This window comes from Thunnus maccoyii, chromosome 17, assembly GCF_910596095.1.
Source record: "Thunnus maccoyii chromosome 17, fThuMac1.1, whole genome shotgun sequence".
Taxonomy (NCBI): Eukaryota; Metazoa; Chordata; class Actinopteri; order Scombriformes; family Scombridae; genus Thunnus; species Thunnus maccoyii.
This window is the reverse complement of record NC_056549.1, coordinates 6,226,933-6,252,149: the sequence shown is the minus strand read 5'-3', so window position 1 is coordinate 6,252,149 and position 25,217 is coordinate 6,226,933. Positions and strand designations below refer to the sequence as shown.

The 25,217-nt window shown below is 40.3% G+C and overlaps 1 protein-coding gene across 10 annotated transcripts in view; it reads left to right on the top strand.

Annotated features, from left to right (window-relative positions):
- The window catches only part of adgrg6 (adhesion G protein-coupled receptor G6), a 132,170-nt gene that overhangs the window by 68,419 nt on the left and 38,534 nt on the right, over window positions 1–25,217 (top strand). For all 10 annotated transcript variants that reach the window (XR_006091930.1, XR_006091931.1, XM_042389607.1 and 7 more), the window contains 18 exons: window positions 8,104–8,192; window positions 8,826–8,878; window positions 9,351–9,386; window positions 9,619–9,767; window positions 12,548–12,659; window positions 14,805–14,893; window positions 15,720–15,784; window positions 15,877–16,013; window positions 17,020–17,185; window positions 17,327–17,464; window positions 17,587–17,703; window positions 18,415–18,460; window positions 19,539–19,645; window positions 20,206–20,333; window positions 20,643–20,911; window positions 21,805–21,907; window positions 22,018–22,168; window positions 22,603–22,735. Coding sequence is in view for 8 of the 10 variants with exons in the window: in XM_042389607.1 (XP_042245541.1) it covers window positions 8,104–8,192; window positions 8,826–8,878; window positions 9,351–9,386; window positions 9,619–9,767; window positions 12,548–12,659; window positions 14,805–14,893; window positions 15,720–15,784; window positions 15,877–16,013; window positions 17,020–17,185; window positions 17,327–17,464; window positions 17,587–17,703; window positions 18,415–18,460; window positions 19,539–19,645; window positions 20,206–20,333; window positions 20,643–20,911; window positions 21,805–21,907; window positions 22,018–22,168; window positions 22,603–22,735 (2,088 nt within the window). In the remaining 2 variants the exon portion in view is untranslated. The remainder of the gene's footprint in view (window positions 1–8,103; window positions 8,193–8,825; window positions 8,879–9,350; window positions 9,387–9,618; window positions 9,768–12,547; window positions 12,660–14,804; window positions 14,894–15,719; window positions 15,785–15,876; window positions 16,014–17,019; window positions 17,186–17,326; window positions 17,465–17,586; window positions 17,704–18,414; window positions 18,461–19,538; window positions 19,646–20,205; window positions 20,334–20,642; window positions 20,912–21,804; window positions 21,908–22,017; window positions 22,169–22,602; window positions 22,736–25,217) is intronic.

The window sequence follows — 25,217 nt, the reverse complement described above, 5'->3', positions numbered from 1 at the left end:
CCAAAGCTTCAGCCAATGCTGCAGCTGTAGTTACTCTTCAGCAGCCTCAACCCCTGGCTTCCCAGTTCAAGCATCTGCCTGCTGGTCTATCTGTTCGCCATAGAAGACTCAGGAGTATTTTTGGATTAACTGCTGCTGGGTTTGCTGTTTCTCAAGCCCCTAGACCTCCAGCTCCTCTACCCTTCATAAGCAGCCAAACCAGGCCTGCTTTCATTCTCAGCCCCCGTGGAAGAGCCTCTCATCGTAGGTCCCTTGCATCCAGTCAGCTAAGTCCTCCAGCTCAAGCCCCTAGTCACCCAGATACTGGATATGAACCCAGACTCTTCTTAGCTCTAGCCCCTGAACCCCCATCCTCACTTGCACCACCTCCCCCTAGACTTCCCGCCTCCCTCCTCAGGCCCCCAGGCCAACGCAGCTCTAAGACCTCCCTGGGGTTCATCTCCACCCCTCTGATCTGGCAGGGGAGGAAGAGGCCAAGTGGAGGAAGACGTCCAGCTGCCACCAGAGCACCACTCAAGCCCGTGGTCCACATCACAAAGCCCGCTGTACCGCAAACAAAGCTTAAATCCACAACCAGTCCTACATACACTTCACAAACAACTGAACTCAAACATACATCTGGGTACACACATGTACCCAGGTTGAGAAACACAACACACACTTCAGGGTTTCCTCATGGGACGGGCACAACTGGTCGCTCACACACTTTAGTGCAGCCGACATCGCGCACAAACTTTTCACACCGAACAATCTCCAACAATGAGACCTCTACAACCACAGAATCAGGGATTTCAATCTCATCTCAAGGGTCACCTCCATGGCAACATAAAGATGAGGTATTAGATACAAAGGAATCTTCTCCAGCAGTGGGGGCATCATCATCATCATTATTGTCATCTTCATCATCGCTTAGCAACAGAAAGAACAAGCCTGTAGTGCCACAGTGGTCGCTGCTGAGCATGAGCGGTGCGAAAAACGAAACTGTTGCCATGGGTAACTGGACAGATCCTCAGGAGCCGCCGGGTGATGAGTACGCATCAGGAACTGAGCCGTTTGTGTATGATTTGACTGAGCTCACGGAGGAGGGCGGTGCTTTCGGCTTGTATGAGTTTGATGCTGCCTACTCCCTGGATGAACCTGCCACCGTCCCTCCAGCCTTCATTGGTCCTGACGCCAAAAACGAACAATTATTCAACAAATCGGCTTCCCTTCCTGTTACAAGTGAACATTTGCTCACTCAAACGCATTTTCATGATGTCTCGGAAAGCCTACTGAGTGGCTTAGCAGCAGGCAGCGAGCTTCCTGTGAACCACTCAAAAGGCAGATCAATGTCAGAAACATCTTCCATCAGCAGGCCTCAGATTTCTATGCCAACTGTTTCTCAGACTTTGACAGGAGCTCAGACCCCCCACAGGGGTGCAAACACCACAAATTCAAGCAAACAAAAGCTAAGAGAAAGTTCTTATACACAAACTGCCACTGAACAATTGGAAACACTGACTTTTCAAGTAACACCATCTCTCCATATTCCCTCCCTTTCATCCCTTCTTTTCATTCAGCCGTCTTTGCCCACAGTACAACTAAGCTCTTCTGCTTTCCTCGCCAAGGAGATTTCCCCCCAACAGATCCTTTCATCTTCAGTGCAACAGGAGGAAGACATAGCTCAAATATCCATTTCCTCATTTTCTTTAAACCCACTGGACAGTTTGTATGAAACAGACGTTACTGGAAGTGATGTTGAACTTGCAGTGGCCAGAAGTAGTCTGATTAATAATTTATATAGAAGTATAGACAAATATACACAGATACATTCTTTTGCACACATCATTCTCCATAAACCTTCAGTTTTCCCCTCTCCTTCTCCTGTTCTTCCCAAAGTTTCATTTTCTTATACTTCTGTATCCCTGCTTGACTCCTCATCTACACCACTACCTCTAATCTCCTCCTCCCCATCTCTTCACTTTTTGTCAGCATCTGCTTCATCGTCAGTCTCCCCACTCGCTGTTTCTTTACCGATTTCAACCTCCCCTCCCCTTTACTCCTCAAACACCATCACTCCTCCTCTCTCTTCCTCTCCTTTCTTGTTGTCCACTACCATACCTCTTCCACTCTCCACTGCTCCTCACCAGCCCTCCCTCTTCTTACCTTCCTCTCCCAAGCAAGCTGAACAGATGCTTTCGGACACAGACCATGTTGTTGAGTCTGATCACGTTCCAGAGTCAGATGGAGTTAGCGGAAAGTTTCAGCCATCTGTGTTGACATTTCTGTCTCTCTCCTCAAACCTTCAAAGGGACTTTGAGGTAACAAGTGTTGACACAGCATCCTTGTTGTCACTTCCTCTCTCTTCTAAAGCCCCAACTGAATCTCAGATGCCATTTATTGATGGTGCATTGCTCCCTGACAACCACTTACTTTCTGCTGAGGAGTCCTCTAAAAGTTTAATAGAACCTTTCAGGAGTCGATTGTCCTTATTCGAGAGTAATCAGCTCCTTGATGCCCAATCAGGTCTGCTAGTCAGTTCAAGTGGAATTAATTTAGACTCCTTTTTTAGTCAAATTAACCTGACTCCCTCAGGACTATCTGTGGAGAATTTGGCGTCCAGTTCTGCAGTACTCACACCAGATTTACCCCCTCAAATGCAGCCGACTTTGTTGCAGTCGAAGTTGGATTTGTCTTTGGTTTTGTGGCCGTCTTCTCATGCAGCCAGTCTGTCAGTCAGTCAGTTCTTGGTTCAGTCTGATCAGAGGGACTTGAGTGACATATATACTCTGCCAGACAAGGCACGTCTGCCAGACGAGTCTGATGTTGGCTTTAAAACACTGCCAGCAGCTGGCATTTGGGCCTCTGAACGCACCCCTGCTCTGCTTCAGGCAAATAGTGAAAGAATGCAGCACTTGCACTCTGCTTCTTTGTCTTCAAACCCCTTACTTTCAATTTGGAGTCCCCTTTCACATCGCCTTGACAACCTGTCGCTCACTGTATCTTTGGAGACTCTTCCTGCTGCAACGGTGATGCAAGTTGCCAGGGTGACAGAGCGGATGCAGGGAGGGGAAACTACAGTGTCTTCCTTCTCATCCTCCCCTAATCCTGTAGTTGAGGACTCTTTTCTCTTGGCTCAGACATCCTCATCCGGGTCACAAGTCAGACATACTTCCACCCTGACCTTTAACAGAGATCCATGGAGGCTGCAGCTTACAAGCTCCCGTTTATATACTGACAACCGGTTGAACATAAACACCGCCACTGGTGCTCACACTAATTCCAGGGGCTCACAGGCACTTGCTGGCTATGACGATGCTTTTAATCACCCCACTTCCCCTTTGTCGAATCCATCTGTCATGGCACAGACCCAGATGCTGGCACTCCACAGCAGCCCGAGTGCACAGCTTGGCACTGTAACCCCCCAACACACTTCAGGGCTGGATTATAAGCACCACTCAGGCTTGTCACAAACTAACACTGAACACCCTGGCCGCCTGAGCCATACACACAGTTCAGCACATACACAGACCGCTCAAGCACCCATGAGCCAGTTTTTGGATGCAAGCGAGAAACTAGACATGAGTCAGAGGACAGGGTGGGACACACAAAATGCAGAGGCACATGTTGACATTGGGGGGCAGCTGCAGCAGTCATCCCACTTAATTTCCTTTGCGCTTACTTACCCACTCCTTTTGCCCTCTATGTTGCCTTCTATTTCTCCTGCAGCAACTCTCTCACCTCTTTTTCCCTCTCTTCACCTTTCTCCCATCTCTCCTGCAATCCTTTCCCCCATAATCATCTCCTCCCTCCCCCTGTCATCTACTATCACCCCTTCTCTCTCTCCTCTCCTCCCCGCCTGGGCAGTATTGCCAGCGGTGTCTGAAGGCATGGCAGAGACAGAAATTGGCTCCTTGTCGCCCACTCGGCCGACTAACAGATTCCCCCAGCCCACAACAACTCAATCCCCTCTGGACAACTATTCACAGTCGTTCCAAAGATCCTCCACAGACCCTGTTAGCCACTCAGTGCAGCAGTTCATCACCGTCAGCCAATTACTTCCTGTTGATCAAGCTTCCACACTCCCTCGTGACAAACTGAAATCCAGCCACTCACAACCCCTTGTTTCTGCTGAAGTGTATGACAAGGACAAGGTTTTGCCACAGCTTGCAAACAACTCACAGACAGTGGATGCTTCCAGGTTTGTTGCTGGGTCAATATCTTCACTTGAAGCCTCAAATAACCTCACTGCGACAGGAAAGTTGTCACATCTCTCTACTTTATTTGACCCTGCAGATGTTATTCCAAAAATCCATATTGCGGATGAACATGTCTCTGCTGTGGGACTGGCTTCCTCAGCAGTTAACAACAGTGACAGTATAACTCAGGATGTATTGTTTAATGGAAGTCTGAATCCAGAAGCTGCTCTTACTGAAATGCAAACTACCTCTGAACCCAGTTATAAACTCAGCTCTGCAGAAACAACACAACCCACTGGTGCTCTGGTTATTCCAAACTCCCTGCACACTTCTGGCCTAAATATCCCTTCTTCCACCCGGGGCTCCTCTATCGATGCCCCAGATCAAGGCTTTATTTCTGGGTTTGAGGAGCTCCCTCCTTCCATGAGTGACAACCAAACTGTGAACACAGCTGGCTTAAAATATCTCTCCAAGTCAAACACAACCACTGTTGTAACACTTAAAGACTCTCCTTTAGCCCCAATTAAAATGACAAACTCTACGAAGGATAAAAATGCCACGACTTTGATTGAAACAGGCATTGAAGCAGCTTCTCAGGGGAATATGACAGGCAACAAACCAATACCATATCTCAGTGTGAACACAAATTCAACAGTTTCAAAGCCTGGTTTGATCTCAAGTCCAAGTGTGTCAAATCACAGTTGGAATCAGACCTCAGGAGACCTCAGTGATGGCGATGTCAAAGATAAATATGTCCACCATTCCCCTACGTTACCTGTGGTTGATGATGCTCATCATTTTATAACCACAAAGAACTCCTCTACAGCGGCTCCTTTTAAAGCAGTCAGTACATCAGCTATCAACGGCAGCCTCAAAAAGGCCACGGTGCGCCCTACTCCTGGATACCCAACTGTGGATTTAGCTGCCAAACCCACGTTGCCATGCCAATGTAAACAACGCTTTCATTTTACATGTCTGTGTGGACTGTCATCGGGGAACAGTATGTCATGCAGTAACAAAAAACTGTAGATGTAGAGAATCAAAAGCACAATCATCTGTAATGACAGTAGCATGCACTGTGAAAAAATCATCATAGTAATTTGTATGAAGTCTTAAAGTCTTTTTTTTATTTAAAACAGGTGAAAACTCTAGTGTTTAACTTAAGAAAATATATTGAAACAAGTGACATATGCCTGCAGATTGCAATATACACTGTATGGCCAAAAGTATATGGACATCCCTGCCCACCTATGTTGGTGCACTCGCAGTCTGGGTCGTTTTTTTAATGGTTTGGACTTGGCTTCTTACTTCTTACTTACTGCTGCAGCATTAATAGTGTTCTTCCAACTTTGTGGAAACAGTTTGGAGAAGACCCTTCCCATTTTCAATGTGACAATGCCCCCATGCACAAAGCCAGCTCCAGGTTTTCCCAGTTTGGTGTGGAAGAACTTGACTGGCCCTGACCTCAACCCCATCCAACATCTTTAGGATGAACTGGAACGCTGACTGTGAGCTGTTATAGCAGCAGATTAATACTCATGATGTTGAAATCACATTTTCAACTATCACATATGGCTGTAATGTACAGGTGTCCACATCATTTTGGCTATATAGTGTGTGTATGTTATTGTTTGATTTAAAACAAAAATCTTGCAGTAGGTCGAGATACTAATACTACCTTTTGGCAGATAATAAATAATACATTTCTTTTTAAAAAACAAGATTTTAAGACTGAATACATGAATAGATTACTTCTTGAGGTGGATGGGTTTTGCATTGTAGTGGCTGAATAGCATTTTTTACATCAATAACTAGATTCAATAGTCTTTATTTTGTCTGTACCATAGTGGTTGTTATATATATACTGTAGCTGTCAATCAAGAGAATTGATGGGATCCCTCAGGTATTGGAGGCTGGTGATTGGTTTATCATGATTTTGGGCCACGTGTAGGACATTAACATGGAGTTTAGTTGTCCAATCAGACTGTAGTATTTAGCCTGGTACTTGTAGTTCAAACAAATGTATTGCAGCTCTACCTCATCTTTTTCTTTTATTTTCCACTGTCACTTCCTCTTTCATCTGTCCATCATTAGGGTATATACTTTAGTGAGAAAGACTTCAGTCAGCCTCTACTGCCTCATTTCTTGCTCTCTTGACTTCCATGTTCCTCTCTGAGTCTTTTAGTCCATTCAGCTCTTTGGTAGAGACGTCCTGCTCTGCTGCTTGGACTCTCACACAGTTAATAACTGCTGTAAAGTCCGGTTGACATGTTTGAAATGACCGGCTGCTCCTGAAACTCTCCCAGAAAAAACATGTCACTGAAGGTCTGCAGCTTGCAGGGTCTCCCACCAGAACTGATGGAGCAGAAGTCTTCTGACTGTTCAGTAGCACCTACTAACAATTTTAAATACCAGAGGGACACCTAGTGGCCAATGTGACGCATAGCAGGAGGCCTTGAAAATGCTACATCACTGAAAAAAACTGCTTCAGTTTGAGACATTTAAATAAGATTCTTAACATACTGTGTGTCTGCTGTTGGAGAACTCACTTTATTTGAAATAACAGGTCAATAATAACATAACTTACATCTTTTTAACTGGAGAGGAAGAGAAAATCAGATGTTGAACGTTTTAGAAAAGTATCATTGCCTATTCATGATTGCTGATATAATAAAAATTAATTTGAGGAAGAACTATTTAGAGGACAAAGTTATTTCTAATATAACTATTTGAATAATGAAAGAGTCATTAGGCAAAGACATTTTTGGACAAGTATAGACACTTTAATGTTCTCTCAATGGATTCTGGTCAGTCTGTGGTGTTCATTGCAGCAGTAACACCTATTTCCAGCTAAAATCAAGTAATTCTGTCATCCAGTCCAAAAATCGATGAAAAATCAGATGTTTTATTGTTCTCCATGCACCTGAAGTAAAAGGCAACATCATGTTTCCAAAACAGAAATCAGCTTTCAGTGTAGAGAGTTCTGTTTCAAGACTTTCAAGAGTTCAAATTCAGCCAAATAACAGATGAAAAGAAGGTGACTGAGATACTTTTCCATGGTCTGATAAAGAGAGTTTGGTCAAATTTTATTTTAAAGTTCCATCATTTTCCCCAAGCTCAATTGGTTCATTAATTAATACCAATTGATTGCAATTATAACCTTCAGTCTTTTAACTAATATGCAGCAAATTATCTAAACATGCAATAACGTAAAATGTACCTACAGGTAAGCATACAATTCAACATATGTGGAGAAAATCAGTAATACAAACCGCCTTTTCCAGGAAACTTTTTAGGAAATTAGGCCATCTTCAGACATTTGCTGAATAAATAATTATGTCTTTTTCATTTTTAAGAATAGAATCATCCATGTGTTGAGTAGTAATAGTAGGTTATATGTCTTTATATAATATGTGTTTATTTTGGGATGAAGTTCTTTATTCTGTGGTTGAGAAGTAAATATTTGAGGTATCAGACTGCAGCCACACAGATGTGTTGAAAGTATAAAATCCTTTAAAAGATTTAAAAAGTTAATGACGCAGCCAGATAGAGAATCTGTAAACTGCTCCAGCAAGCAGAAAACATGTTCTCCTGCAGCTTTCTCTGATTCCTCACACATTCGAAATGATCCCATTCACCAAGAAAATAAACTATAATGACTGCTCTCCCCCCTCCTCTCTGCTGTTGTTATCTGTCAGGCAGCACATTCCCCCCTCATCATTTTACACTGTAAAATTGCATTTTTACATAACTCAATTATCTCCAACCGCTCAATTCATCTCCTGCTATGTGGCATTGGCGCAAAAGGAAAAAAAAAAAAGTTCCATTATATGTGTGAAATAGCCTGTGCCAAATTGAGACTGAAGTATTATTTTCTATTTCTGTCTCTCTCTCTCTTTTTTTTTCCACTTGTCTTCATTTGCAGAGGAGCTGTACTACAGGATTTCCTTTGTGGTGGATGTTAGCGGCTCGTCACTCATACAGGCTGCCGTTGAGAAAGCTGTGGCTCTCTGGGTAAGATATGTCCAGCTTTATGTAGCCAGAGCTGCACTTTATAATAGCTTTATAAGGTAATTAATGCAAGGTCAGTCTCATTGGCCCCCAGATGGCAGCAAGAGTGAAAAACTTCAGAAACTATTTTCCAAAACGTCACAACAGCTTTTTATTGCACTCTGAACTGTTTCCAGAGAAAAAAGCTCCAAAAAGCCACTGTGCACTACCTGCTCAGCACCAAACAGCAAACAGACACAGTTAGCTGTAGACTAGCTGGTGAACATAGTGGAATATTTAGCAGCTAAAGACCAGATATTTCCCTCAGGAGTTGGTACAGAGGAAAAACAGAGCTAAAAGAGAGTGAATATTGGACTTGCGTTCATCAGGTGGACAAAAACACAAATGCATGATAATGTTGCTCTGTAACTGCTGGATGTGGGAATAATCAACAGCATTCGGTGGAGCTAATCCTCCAGTCGCTCTGTGAATTATTGAGAAGATAACTTCCATCCAGTAACGTGTAGTTTGGGCAAATGGTGTGAATCTTCAGATGGAGTAGATTGGAGATGGAGCCCAATATGTTTATACAAATGTAGAATAATAGAAGTTGTTTAATTGGTTAAGTGGCTGATTTGATTTGTCTTCTTCTTACAGTTGAATCAAACATTTCAGAACTGGACCCATGTAGTCCACGTGGACTCCGTCAGGTAAGTCATCTAAGTTTCATCTGTGGTGCTGCAGAAGGATACTTAAGGATAAGCATTTGTACAACATTGTCTAGACCTGGGTCACGTATTGATGTTTGCAAATATTTGATGGTGGTTGTTAAGCTGTCAAGCATTTTTTTTTTTTTTTTTTTTTAATTTAATTTAAAGAAATATTTACTCTTTAGGCCTCTACAATATGGAAGAGCAGATATTTAATAACAACAGTAGAACTTATTTTATACCAAAACAGATACAACAGCGTTTTGGAGAATTCATTTCAGGGCATTTATTGATCTCACAGATGTATAATGGTCATTCTGTGCTGAAGAGCAGTAAAAACCTGAACTTAGAGCTTGTTGAACCCCCAGTGTACATTCAGTGTATATACAAGCAAACCTTTTCTGGCTGAAAAGTGGTTTAAAATGACTTCTCACTGCTGTTTTTTCACCCCTTCAACCTTTCTTCTCTCCAGTGTCCAGCCTAGTTCAAAGACTGGAGGTGACACAAGGTAAAACAATCATTTTGTGACTTTGCTGCATTGACTTTGTCATTTACTGTCTATAACAGCTGAAAAAAGTATATTAAATCCACCTCAAGAGTTTTTTGAGTGTTTCCATTTCAAACTGTTTTTTTTTGTGCATGATTCAGATTGTTGTCTGTTATAATCCTTTCAAATCTTTGAGTCTACACTGTCAGCAGTTCAGTAAAAGTTTTTTTTTAATCTCCACTCTCACCTCCAGTTATTCGTGCCAGGCCCTGCTGGTTTATTCTTACATCACCAACGAGAGTCTGGGTGAAAATGCTGTGACTGACAGACTTAAGAGCAACACAGTGATAGGTGACAGCCTGCAGATGAAGACCACCCCCACCCCCAATGTCCAATTAATTGGTGAGAATCTACATAGTGTTTAATTTTATATCTTATTACAATAATCATTCAATTGCTATGTAATATATTAATTTAGCAACTGATTTAATGTTTATTTATACAGTAACAATATGTCAGGACATAAACATTAATCATTTATTTGGGTATTTGTTTGTATGTTATGAAGTACAACAACGGCACACAAAAAAACAATCAAATTTGCTGTAAAAATGAATAAAACTGTAACAAAACTGTCAAATTTGGTGTATTGTCACCAGTTAAGATCATCATTAAGTTCCAATAGGAAGTACAACACAATAATTACCCCAGTAAACATACACAAACATCACACGAGAGTAAAAGTAAAACTAGTAAAATACAATACAGTACTTTTGTAATTCTTAAGTTAGCTAGAATGCTCTATTAGCAACACATTAGCCTCAGACTGTAAACTACAGAAAAAAAACAATTTAATACCTCCAACCACAAATCAAAAATCACAAAATAGCACCAATAAATAGAGTAACTTCAGATTATTGTTTAACAAGAGCATTTAGAGACTAAACAAAAGGTCAGTCAGTATTTTTTTTGTCACAGATGGGGACAAAATGGTGGATGTAACAATGTAAATTAAACTTCTGTACAGCTCCTGTGGTGGTTGCTATGAGTAACCGAATATTCAACTGAAACTAATGCTGGTGGGAAAACATTTACCTCGTTTTTATCTTTTGATTCAATGGACTCACGCACTGATGAGTTTGAACTGTTTATTTCTTTTTATTTAAAAACTAAACTATGCTAAACTGATCATTTTAGCTATGTTAGCGTTAGCAGCTGGCAATGTCAACTGGTCATCTCAGCTGCTAATAGCCTGACTCCTGATTGGCCGGTCAATGTCCGTCTACATCGTGGGGAGAAAATGATGCGATGAAGTGATCTGTGCACCTCTTTGGTAATATACCACTGGCTCTAATGTCTCTGCAGCGATTTGATATGATATAATTCCTTTTGGAAGATAAATGTCAGCCTCATAGATGAAATCTAACAATAGTAGCTGCCACGTTATTTTGTCTGAATGCAAAGTGAAGCTTCATGTTTTTACTGGATAGAACAACAGCGCTCTATATGTACAGATATCACCCCATTCATTTTATTTTATTAAGTGTCCTCCCATCCTCAGAAGTTTGTACTCCGGAGTTGAACTTGCCAAGTCCTCAACACACCTACCTGACTCTTTATTTTAACACTTTATTTTATCACCAAAATATAACCTAATTGGCAGAGAGATGCAGTAAATTATGTTATTCGGCCTGTAATGTAGCTAAAATAAAAATCCAAACTGTTGTGTAGCTTAATAAAATAAAACAAAATTTAATATAGACTGATTTATTCACTTTAATACATTTATATTTATGTGATGAAATGTGATGATATGTGTACATATAGAGCCCCAGAGGCAGCGCTGTAGTTCTGTCCAGTAAAAACATGAAGCTTCACTTCACATTCAGACAAACTATTTGGCAGCTACAATTGTTAGATTCCATCTGAGACCAACATTTGTCTTCCAAAAGGAAATATATCATACATCAAATGCTCCAGAGACATTACAGCCAGAGGTAAATCACCGAAGAGCTGCACAGATCACTTCATTGGATAATGTTTTCCTCAGAATGACGACAGACGTTGACCGGCTGATCATCTCAGGAGTCGGGCTGCTAACAGCTGAGATGACCGGCTGGTCTCACTCGGCCAGCAGCTCCTCACATCTCTGAAAACGTCAGAGCAAATTTCCAAACAGGCGTTATATGGATAAACTGACCACATATTGGGAAAACTTAATAAAGTGACATATTAACAGTCCTAGAGCAAAAATTACAACAGCTTTTAGCCTGCTTTAAAATCTCCGATATTGCTGGCGGGTTGGTATGAAATGCATTCTGGGAAACTTGGCTGTATACTTCAATGTGAACATACATTCATTTAGAAGGCAGTATGCAGTACATACTGATTGAGAATGTAGTAGGCAGTACGTTGGTAGGCAGCTCTGAACACAGCCATAGTCTTGACAACTATTGGATGGATTGCCATGAAATCTGGTACAGAGATTAATGTCATCTTCAGGATTTATGGATTAAAACAAACTAATTACATTCCAGCCTCAGCTTCACTTTGTGTTTAGTGCAAATTAGCAAACATTAACATGCTAGTTTAGTGCATGTTAGAACTAGCGTGACTAAAGCAAAGACATTTTGATAGAAAGCTGAAGTGAAACAACAAATTCTTGTTTCATTTCCTGAACTAAGAAAACCTCAACCTCACATTTGTAACTACGCTAATAAGTAAAAATCCAGCCTTGGAACAGAACCTTTCTCAACAGTATGTCATGTTGTTCACTACATATGTTTAGATAAAAATGGTAGTTTCTTGAAAAACAATCAAATATGGTTCAAAATCTCTGCCATTGCACAATCTGAAGAGACACAATGCATTTTGGGGCGGTTGAGTATGTCCAGTAAGCTCATGTTGCACACTCATTCTTGCTAGGATACATCTGGGTATTTCTTATTTACACAAAATCCACATACTATGCAGTTGGAACAATTTGACGCCATACTTAGTATGAATAGTACGTTAGTATGTAACTCTGAACACAGCCTCTCTCTCTTTTGGGACTGTAGCGGTATATCTCTGGATTTGTTTGGCTCTCTTGCTCGGCGCTTATTTCATTTATCTTTTTCATATGTTATCATTTAGATGTGCAGCCAAAATATTGGAATAACTCCTCTGTCCCCTCCTGATAGAAAACTGTCCAGAGGAGAATCCGCTTCACTACCTCTGGCCTGAGAGCAGACCCACCGTCACTCAGTTCCTGCCCTGCTTCCCCAACAAGAAACAGAACGCCTCCAGGACCTGGTAACACACACACATCCACAGACGGACACGTACAACACAAAACATACTGAATGTAGCTGAGTGGACTGAATATAAAACTGAATCAAGGTTCTTTTATTACAAGGTAGCCAGTTTTTTTTTTTAACAAATTGAGCCTTTTTTGAACGTTTTTGAAGGACCATAATAGTTTTTGTATTTTTTTGGCCATTTACTACATCAACATCCTTGTCAAAGACATTTGATTGGTTTCTAATCATTTCAGGATGTCATGAAAACCAGGTCAAAGAGACGTGAGTTTCTTAGTTTGTCACATCATTTATTTATCTGCAGAATATTTATTTGATTTAATAAATTAATCATTTGGCTCACATAACATCAGAAATGAGTTAAAAATGCGCATTACAATTTCCTAGAGCCCAAGGTGATCTCATCACATGTCTAAAACTCCAAAATATTCACTTTACTATAATGTTAAGGCAAATAAAAGCAGAAAAATGTCACATCTGAGAAGCTTAAACAAGAGAACATTTCAATTTTTTATTTGATAAATTAAATGTAAATGATTGTTTGATTATCAAAATAGTTACAGATTAATATTCAGTTGATCAACGAATCGATTATTTAATCGTTGCAGCTCTGGCATTTATATTGGTTAAAAGTATGTTTTTGTTCACGTGGTAATGCAGATTTATTTGACCCGTCTGCGCTGCATCCACCACACAGTAATAACACAATTACGACTTAAGTCAAAGCAGATGAAACAAATATCACGGTGGAAAACTTGACTGTCCTCACAAGAAAAACCTTGTCATTGGCTGTTCCGGAGCATCTGTATAAAAATGAAATTTTAATAACTTCAACAGTGATACTTTCAGAAACAAAATCCTTCTCTTATGTGCTCTTTGACCCTGATCCTGGTATTTCCAGGACAGGATATGCCTTGAAGTCCAATTTGCTGAGCTCTCCCTCTGAGCATTATGACACAGTGAATTATTCTACATTAATCACATAAAACCAAACAATAGATCAGTTTGTTCTCACCTTGTGTTAACAGATGGTTGACTCGCACTGTGGAGGATTCTTTGTTAAACCCAATCCGGAGGGTTATTAAGTGGAAGATACTGTCTGCTGTTGATAAATCAAACTTATTCATCTTCTAAACTTAATTTGTTTTTCCCTCATGAGATATCACACAGCTGATAATGATCTATGAGTTATTGATACAATGGGCAGGACGTTTGCAGATGCATTCTCTCTAATTGCCACCAGGGGGCGACTCCACTGGCTCCAAAAATAAGTCAGATTGTATAGAAGTCTGTGAGAAAATGACCCACTCACTTGATTTATTACCTTAGTAAACACTTTCCTGATGAGTTTATGGTCTCAATCACTAGTTTCAAGTCTTCTTCAAATGGCCCCATTTAATTTAATTTGGACGATAAAGCAGGGTATGCTTTAGGTCATGGCAACATTGTGATTGACAAGTTGTTACCACTGCAACAACGTTGGTTAGGAAACGTTATGATGGCGCAACCCCAGATTCACAGAGTGTAGGCTTAGCCGTCGCTATTTTAGTGTGTTTTCAGTTCAAGAAAGTTAATTGTAACATTTTGGTCACATAAGAAGTCTTGTTAAGCATTTGGTTGTATTCTCTAAGGAGTCAGATGTTCAGTTCTTCTGATAAGTACATTTTGTTGGTCCGTTTTTTTCGCTAGTTCAAATTAGCATTAGCATTATCACAGTTAACCATAGACTGTAAATGCACCATGCTAACCAAGCTAGCAGCTAGCAGTAAGGTCAGATTCACCTTCTTGTCCAAATACGGTCACTTCTCAACACTTCTGGCTCCAAAAAACCGATATGGCAACAATCAATATGCCAAACTTGAGGCTTCAAAACACAAGTCCACAAATCAGTTGGTGATGCCATGGTGGCTACATCCATTATTTTTATACAGTCTGTGCTGCAAACACAAATCAGGCAGAAACAGGCTTATTAGAGGCTTTCTTTTAATTATAACTCTCCCTGTGTCTTATCACTGTCACACACAAAACCAAATGTAATAAACAGGTAATGTCAACAGTTTTCATACTAAATATTCACCTAAAATCTAAAATGTCTTGTCCATGTATTCATGCTCTCTCTGTCTCTGTCTCTGTGTCTCAGTTTGATCAATCGACAGAACTACTCGTCCCACTGGTCAGTTGCAGACTTCGGTAACTGCACGGACATTGACACCATCGAGGTGTCGGCAGGTATGCTCAGCCGTCAGCCAATCTCAGACTCAGAATAAATCACAAGGTGAAATTAATGTAAGACGGGCAGAACCTAAACCAGAAGAATATATGTATATATACACATTTAACAAATAAGATAGACAGATACCACAGATTCAGTAACTCCACATAGTCAGAAGAATGAAACTGTTATTTGCTGAAAAAGGTGACTATGGGCCCTGGTTGTGCACAGATGGGAGGAGAGGAACAAATGAGAGGGAGCTTCATTCAAATTAGGCAGTGCAAAGAAAGTTGTTGGTTATTTTGGTGGAAATCGGGTCTTAGACTGACAACAACATCAAACATAACACTTGGATCAAATGCACAATAATAATGCAGTAATGTAGAACACACCCACCGACTAGTAGATGTGCTTAAATCTGCAACACAAATTAATGTTTAATATGGTTGAAGTGGCTATAATCAATATTTTTCATAATAACAATGTCTGAGCCGTCAGTGTGTAATGTGTTGGTCGTGGCTCATAGTGATGAACCTACAGAGAATTATCAGCAACTCTGCAGCTCTCCTTGGCTTTGCAGAGCTTTATAGCAAGTTTCAGCTCATTGTTTAGCCGTCCGTTGTTTAGCTGCAACTTTCATGTTTTGGTTCACTCTCAGCTCTCTCATAATGTTATTTTCAGCCGCAGGAGGCAGCTGGTTTCAGAGAAAAAGCTCTAAAAACCCGATGTACACCACCTGCCTCTAACCTGTTTTGCACTTTCCTATGATAAAATAGTGCCCAGGTGTTTAAAATTAAATGTCCTTTCTTTGCTAAATCAGTTGTTTTGTGTGTTTTTGTGCAGAAAATGCAGCTGAGGTGGCGGTGCAACTCGCCGAAATCTCCGACAACAAGCTGTCCAATGAAGAGGTGAGAATCCATGTTTCTGTGTTTGAAAAAAGAGGAGGAGGAGGAGAAGAAGAATAAATTCTTCATCATGTGCTATGTCTCTCTCTCTCCAGGTGTCTAAAGTGGTGACGAAGGTGAAGCAGCTGGTAAACGTAGCGAAGATCAACTCCACATTGGCCACCACCGTTGTCACCATCATCTCCAACGTCATGACGAGCTCTGAGACGGCGCTCGCTAGCACCTCTGAGAAGTATGTTCATCATCTGCTAGCTCTACTCTGTTCTACTGTACTGCTACTGTACTCTACTCTACCTCTACTGTACTATTATTACTGTACTGTGCTCTACCACTACCGTACTTCTACTGTGCTCTGCTGTGATTTACTCTACTTTACTGTGCTCTATTTTTATGGTACTTTACTGTACTTTACCTCTACTGTACTGCACTGAACTTGAATGTACTTTACTACACTGCACTCCACTTTATTCTACTCACCTCTATTTGTACTGTACTGTGCTGTGCTTCACATTTTTCTACTCTACTCTAGTCAACCAGAGGGCGCTATATTTACTCTACTGTAATTTATTATTCGATCTCTATTGTTCTTATACTGTATTTTTTCTATTATTCAATCATTACTGTACTTTACTTTACTCTACTGTACTCTACTCTACTGCACCATGTGATGTACTGTACTTTGTACTCTACTGTACTTTACTGTGTTGTAATGTATTCTACTCTACCTCCACTGCAGTTTACTGTACATTACTCTTACTGCACTGGACTTTACTGTACTCGATTATACTCCACCTGTACTATACTGTACTGCCTTATTTTATCTTATTTTAAAAGTACAGGGTCACAGTATATTGTGTTTCCCTTCAGTTATATTATATTACATGTTATGTACAAGTTTTGCTACAACCTGTCATGTTGTGTCTCTTCAAATCTCTTAAATAACTGTTGCACTACATCATCATACATGGCGTTATTGGTAATTTAATGGTGCTGCTGTACATCAGGTAGTGTGATGTTACAGTGCGTTTTTTTATTTTTACACCATATGATTTTGTATATATGTGTTCTATCCAGCTTCTCTTTCCCTTCTAGTTCTATTTTCCTACTCTCCATTTTTTCTTCTTTTTTTCCTCTGTTTTTATTAATTTTCCTGATTCTGTTTATCCTTTGTACTTGTTTACTTAAAGAACATTTAAAATTGAATTCTCACTGTCTGTCTGTCTCTGTCCCTCCCTCAGAGCTCTGAAGACTGTAGACGAGCTGGCTCAGAAGGTCGAGTTTGACGGTCCGTCCATCAGTATCACCTCCAAACATCTCGCTTTGGGGATCTCGGCCCTCAACACCACCATGTTCAACGGGACGTCCTTTAGCGCCTTCATGCCTCCAAACACCACTGACCCAGAGGTAACATTAAGACTCTCATCTGTTCACTGAGGTCTATTTTATTATAAGAAACCCTTTGATTGTCACCTATAGATAAAAAAATGGCTTATATGTCTTTTAATTTAGTTTGACTGTTGATTCTCTCCTCTTCTCCTCTCTCAGATTTATTTTGAATCAGAGAAATCTAACGCTTTAGCTCAGGTCACCCTCCCTGCATCCCTGCTGTCCGAGGCCGAGGTCGACAGATCGTCTCTGTCCAGAATCAACTTTATGTTCTTCAGCAACGTAAACCTCTTCCAGGTCAGCCAGTCTGCCCCAGAGGAAAAAATCTTAATCTGGATAAATAAACTCAGATATCAGAAAGTAACTTTGATGAATTCCTGATAAAAGTTCTTCATTGATTTTCTCTTGTGTCTTTTTAGAAAAAGCAGGGCAAGCTGTCTTTGAACAGCTACGTCGTGGCCAGCAGTGTGGGGAACTTCTCCATCAATAACCTGGAGCATCCAGTAGAGATCGAGATTGTTCACCTCTCTGAAAAGGTACAGATTAAAATGTTTACCTGCACATGTGTGTGTACATGAAGGTTTGCAGTGTGTGTAGAGGCATTGTGCTTTTTAATGCATTACAGTTCTTTTTTCTTTTCATTTTATTTCTTTTATTTTATCTTTAATGTTTTGTTTTTTATTTAATGTTCTTGTTCTGTATTTTATCTTGTTGCTGTTTTATCTTTTCTCTTTAATGTTTTCAATTTTTTTTATCATCTTTTTATTTCACTTTTATCTTTTTCTGTTTCTAATTGATTTATCTGAAATGTCATATATCAAATATTTAAATTGGTTCATATCTGTTTTCTTACCTCTTAGCTTGTTTCTTGTGCTGCTGTAACAGCTGCTAGAGATTAATAGAGTCCTGTGGATAATGCTTTTACTTTACTTAAAGTGTAATTTACCAAAAATATAATGGAACAGGTAACAGTTTAAATATATTAGGAAAATGTGTTAGGGGTTACATTGTATTTATAAAATCCTGTTTTAGGGCCTTGTGGATAAAGAAAACTCAATAACTAGGTAATTAAAACATTCAGAGAAGTTTTCTTGATAATTGACTCAATAGATCTCCAGGTGAAGAAAATGTCTTAAATCTAATAAATCATGTTGAAAGTGAAACCGGTTACTGATGATTGCAAGTTGAATCTGAGAGACTGCTTTCGTGAACTTGATACTATTTAATTTTTTCTTCTTTCCCGTCAGCCTTCTGTGACTCCACACTGCATGTTCTGGGACTTCAGCATGAACAGTAAGTCTGTCTGCGTCTGTCGTCACATCACTGCAAATGTTTCAGGTTCACCACGGGTCCTCACATCTGCGAGGAGTCATTTACCTCTCTACAAGAAACAATATACATCAAGTGCTCTGAGAACAAACATCCCATCTGTTGAAGTCTCATCCACTGGGACTCTGATGGTTCTGAAATTACCTTTTTGGGTTATTTGTCAGTGGCTCTGTCACCTCATTCCTGCAGATGTTTCCTTCTAATCATCAGGTTTAGATTTTTTTTTCAGTGTCACAATAACCCAGTTATAGGGTTAGGGTTAGGGTTAGGGTTAGGGTTAGGGTATGTTCATCCACAGTGTAACCTGCAGCTAACTTATATTGGCTGTATTAAAAATATCCAGACTAAGGCATAATTGTGGACTTGCAGACTTAAAGGACAGGTTCACAGTTTTACTGTCTTAAAAAACAGTCATGTGCCTAATGGGTTTTCCTTGTTGTAATCATTCCTCCTGCTCATACTGACCATTAGAAGATCCCTTCATTATTGGGGACAAAATCCACAGTCCTCCTTCTGTGCAAAAATGTAATGTACTGTATGTAATATGAATCTAATATGAAACTTCAGCCATCCACATAAGTCAGATCAAGTAGATATCTTTCACTGTTACAGTCTTTTCAGTGCCAGAGTCCCTCTTTTTGTTACTATACTTCCATCGCAGCTCAACAGGGAAACACAAAGAGGGAATTTGATGCTAAAAAGATTGTAAAGGTGGCAGATATCCACTTGATATGATTAACTCAGACTGCTGAAGCCTCATATAAGCTTCAGATAAACATTGAAATATATTTTTTGCACAAAATGACTGTGTGGAAACCCACTTACACTGAAAGTGCAGGGAAAGTATGAACAACAGGAATGATTACAGCATGAAAAACATGTTAAATGTTCATTTGGGCTTATGACTGTTGTTTGAAGACACCCTGTAGAGAAGACTTTTCAGTAGTTTCTCCAGAAACAAACATTTACTGCTTTCTTTTTAAGCTCTAGGTGTGGAAGGTATCAAGGTGATTATGATGTAATACCTCTGTGTTGTCACTAGATGGAGACGGAGGTTGGAATGGAGAAGGCTGCGAAACGTCTAAAGAATCCACCAGCAACAAAACCATCTGTCTCTGTTACCACCTGACACATTTTGGCATCCTCATGGTAACACTCACACTCACTGCACCACACATGCTAGAAATAAAAGCTTTCTTACAGTTTTTCTCAGTTGCTCCGATGCACTTTGCTCAGTTGTCTTTTTAAAACTGCAAAACTCCTCATGCATTTGCTGAACGTTTAATGATTTCTGGTTATTTTCACACAGTTCTATTCACTTTTCACACATTTATCACATATAAAATGATGGTTTTCGGAACATTTAGGGGGAATATTAAACCAAAATAGGTGTGACTGGTCTGATGTAAACAAGAAGACAGATGTGGAGCAGTAAACAGAAAATATTTTGTTACACTAATGAGAAAATCCTAACTAACCCTCTAGCATCTTAATGCTACAAGATATGCATTTATTTATGAAAAAGCAAATATTTTGATCCCAATCAATGCTTTAATTCCAATTTTTATACTTATTTTCTCTAAAGTTAACGTATTTGGTCATTCTTTGTTTCTCTTGTATGTTTAGTTTGGTTTTTGTTCTCTTCTTCATCTCTTCTCTCCTAAAAGTGATCTGACTGTACTTTGTGTCACTTTGCCCTCTCTCTCCAGGACATCTCCGGAGTTTCACTTCACATCGATGCAAAGAACAACAAGATTCTGACCTTCATCACCTACATCGGCTGCGGCATCTCCGCCATCTTCTCTGCCGCCACGCTGCTCACTTACATCGCCTTCGAGTGAGTCTGCTGTTCAGCTGCGGGACTGTGCTGCTCATTATTCTACATAGTAATCTATATTTCGGGTCTTTCCTAAAGTGCATCACACAGACTGCAGCCACAGCACTAGTTTGCCCGTTAAAACGCCAAAAAAGTCTGTTTTCTAAAGTCTACCTGGATCTATAAACCTCCCTGAAACATGAGAACGTTTCTCAGCAGCTACACCGTATGTGAAAGAAATTTAACCAACCAGTTGTTTAAGTGGTTATGACGGGTGACTGTGAATATGTGAAACTTCAACCACATCTCTTTTTCTTTTTCTCCCAACAGAAAACTGCGGCGTGACTACCCCTCCAAGATCCTGATGAACCTCAGCACATCCCTGCTGTTCCTCAACATGGTGTTCCTCTTGGACAGCTGGTTGGCCAGTCTGAAAACCGATTGGCTGTGCTTGTCGGTGGCCATCTTCCTGCACTACTTCCTGCTGACCTCCTTCACCTGGATGGGTCTGGAGTCCATCCACATGTACATCGCTCTGGTCAAAGTCTTCAACACCTACATACGCCGATACATCCTCAAGTTCTGCATCGTCGGATGGGGTGAGCAACGATCGGGTTTTAAATATGTTACAATGCTAAAACAATAACTATTATACTTTCATTTATTCTATTATTTATTTATTTATTCAGGAGGTTGGTTAGATCAATTGAACTCCAGTGTGCAGTATAGTCAGGATCTCTTAACATGCAGTGCTTGTTAAGAATCAATGCATGTGATTAAATAAATACCTCAATCTCCATAGTAAAGTCCTTATGGCTCTAAATTTTGTCTTTTACTCATCTCGCTAAAATCTGTGATTTCTGTTTATTAAGAACTTTACAAGATGGGTGAAAACCTGATTAAAAAAATATAAATTTTATAGTTTAACCATTTTTAAAATGTTGTGTGAACTTTTTCCTCTTCATTCCCCTAATCTGTACGTTTATGAAGCAGATTCATGAAAGCTCCATGATATCCATGAATTTTTTTGTTCAAGTTGAAACGTTTTCAACTCATGCGGATGCCTCTCATGCTGCGACTAATCACGTCTCTCCATTGACTTTATATGCAATCATGCCAACACTTAACTTCGTCCTGACACATGGTCAGTGGATCCATTGCTAGCTAGCTTACAGCTAATGTGGCTCCAGTGGTCAAATTTGTTCAATTTCTGTTCAAACACACCTTTAGGAAAGTTTTGTATCATCCCCTTAAGTCCTTTTTCTATCTCTATTTGCCCAATTCTTCATCTCCGACACCAAAAATAGTGTGATGTGCAGTTTTATTTGTAGGTAAAAGAGTTTTCTGTAACACTGCCGATTTGTGATTTTATCCTCATTCATATAAATACGATTACAGGCAGCACATATAAATAGCGTTGCAGCAACAAAGTGTCAAGAAAAAGGAGAGTGGAGCTCTGATGCTAACCTGTCGACGGCGTTTCTTCTTCCAGGTCTTCCTGCCGTGCTGGTGGGGATTGTCGTCGCCGTGGATAAAAACTCTTACGGCCTGCAGGTGTACAGCAGAAGAGAGGAAGGAGAGGGATCTGCAGATTTGTAAGTTACCGCTCATTTACAATAATAAATCAATGTATTTATCTACAGTGAATCGTGTATTAGTGTGAGAGTTTTCAAACATGGCTCAGAGTCTGTGTCTCTCTCCTCAGCTGCTGGATCCAGAATTCATTCGTCTTCTACACCACCTGCGTTGGTTACTTCTGTCTGGTGTTTCTGCTGAATGTGGCCATGTTTATCGTGGTGATGATGCAGATCTGCGGTCGCAACGGCAAACGCAGCAACCGCACGCTACGAGAGGAGGTTTGTGTTTCCGATAAAAGAATGTTTTAAGAAGAGATTTAAAAGATGTAGCAGTAAGATGTAGATGTAATAATGCACTTGAACCGTGACTCACTGAAGGATGAAGAGGAAAGAAAGGAGCAAAGAGAAAAACAAGGGAAAAGGAGATTAAATAAAATAAAAAAGGATAGAAAAACATTAAAACTCTACAATGAAAACAATGAGGTTTCAGCACCAAAGGTCGGGAAGAATAAATCAAAGTTACTTTTATTGTCTCCCGTAGGAGAGATCTGACTGAGATTACGGGAACTGCTGCATCATCACAACACATTAAACAAGAACACACATGCAGACGCTAGACTGAGATAAAATAACAAACTCACTCTGTTAAAAAAAGATAACAATTTGGAGGCACCTGAAATTAAACAGGTTCCCACTCTTCTGTTGTGATACAGGTTCTACGAAACCTGCGGAGCGTCGTCAGTCTCACCTTCCTGCTGGGTATGACGTGGGGCTTCGCTCTGTTCGCCTGGGGACCCGTCAGTCTGGCTTTCATGTATCTGTTCTCCATCTTCAACTCACTGCAAGGTAACTCGAGAGTGGCTTATTCAGCTACACAGCTGGTCTCTGGCCTCCAGTTCTTCTCTTACATGAATGCATAATGAGGGAAAAATGACACCAAATGTGATGTTTAATCTGACAAAGTATATGGTATGTTGTTACACAAATACTTACAACAAACATACTGTTTAAATTCTACATGTCCTATCTATACAGCATAGGGAACTGGGTCAAATCTTATCTAGTAGAGCTTTACTAAGGCTCACCATGACTTGTAGCTTCCTCTGTCTTTCCTGCATTGAAATACCTTGAAATACTGCACTCCATCGTGCCTCATCTTGGATTTTGTACAAATGCATTGGTGTTCCAAGTTTATTTAATCTTTATTTAATCAGGCAGACTCATTGAGATTAAGATCTCTTTTCCAAGAGAGACCTGAGAACAAGAAACATTCATAAGACAAGAACACAATCAGCAGACAGAAACAACACAACTACACAATAAAAAAGGAATTAATAAAAAGTTACAAGAATCTGGAGAAAGATTGTTGATATTTGAACACCCAAACAAAAACACCCCTCCCTTCGTGCTCCTTCAGAAGCTCCGCCCCCCGAATTCGTGGACGCACATTGCCAAGGCAACAACCAGAAGAGAAATATGGCGCGATCCAGAGCAATGCGTCAGCTGTAGAGTAACTTCTGTTCTCACGCTTTATCAAGCAGGAAAAAAATTAATCTAATGTGAGCACAACAGTCCATCCACACTCTGCCTCTCTGCGGCCTCCCCAGCTCTCACTCGACCTGCAGCCGTCTGTCAGCTGCAGCTCCTGGAGAGCTGAGAGGACAGCGGCCAGACAAACTGTCTTCACCAGACTGACTGACAGCAGAAATTTACTGAACCAAAACAGTTTGCATGTCGGCTCCACAGGAAGAAATCAACGGAGTTTGTATTTATTGTTTCATTGATACGGTTAACAAGTTCAAAACACATGTACAGCAGGATATTTGTGTGGTTTAAACAGCTGCCTGCTCAGATTACGCTTCACTAAATGCGACAGAAACACACTTGGAGTGTAAAAAAACACAGGGAGTCTCCATGAGACTGTCTTGGATTCAGTTGGATTGATATATTTAATAAAATGGAAACGTATCTGTACCATGAGAAAACACTTTCCATGTGAATTGGCCACGGCCTCTCTCTCCCCAGCTCACCAGCCCTCCCCCACCATTCAATGGAGATAGAGACTGTCATGTCCTCACATAGACAGCTGCTCTGATGACTTCCCCGTCCTGTACACGAGCATGAACGCCCCCTGCTGATTGGCTGGAGTAGTGTTGTGTGGCAATTAGAATCGCTGACTATACCTTTAAAATCTCCAAGGGGAATGTAAGACTCAAGTTTGGGGGCAGTTTGCTGTTCATTCCATTTAAAAGGTGCATAGTACCTGAAACCAGTTCTGCCAACATTAGTGCATACCTGAAGGATATCTAAAGCTAAGTAGCACTGGATTGTGTGCTGTAGTTACTAGATTTAAATGAGAGCAGAGGTGTGAGGTAGTTACAAAGCTTTAACAGTAGAGCTTTACAGATGAATAACATGAGATGGTTATTTCATCTTGTCTGTAAGGAAGTCCATCCAACCTTCTGACACAGAACAACGATGAGTACGAAATTTGTCATTTGTGATAAAGCGTAATGCACTATGATGAAGTATTTGTATGACGCAGCAAGAGTAATGTGGTTACCATTTAAAGTTTTAATGATACGATAGTCAGGAGTTACTGGTGGAGGTGGAGAATACCATGCACTTGGTCTTTTCTGCATTTAAAACTAGTCTGTGATTAAGGATTAATAATTGGAAAGCATCAAAGGTAGACTGAAGACAAGTTAGGGCCTGGGCTGGGGAGGAGCCTGGGGCGTATAAAATTGTATCATCTGCAAAAAATGGACATTGAAGTACTGATTAGGGAGGATTATGTTATTTATCTATGATGTAAACAGCAATGGACCAAGGATAGACCCCTGTGGCACCCCATTTCCGATATTAAGAGGGCTTGACTGAGAACTTTCAACAACAACAGTCTGACTTCTGTCTGTAAGAGTTAAACCAGTTAAGTGGGCTTCATCTAAACCTACAGAATGTAGTTTATGAAGTAGGATTTTATGATCAACGGTGGTATCAAATGCTTTCGAGAGGTCAATGAAGAGAGCAGTACAAAATTGTTTTTTATCCAGGGAGGAGACGATGTTATCAGTGAGTGAAACTGCAGCTGTTATTGTGCTCTGACCCGGGCAAAAAACCAGACTGTTGTGGCTGTAGTAAGTTTAGTGACTCAATAAAGGTGCATAGTTTTAAATTGACTAATGAATCTAGGATTTTTGCTAAGAAAGGAAGTTAAGATATTTGACAGTGGCTGTTGAGATCGGAGACGTCACCATTTTTGTGTAAGGGTACTACTAATGTGCTTTAACATGAAGCTCAAATCATGCCTGTTAAAAAGGTTTGGTTA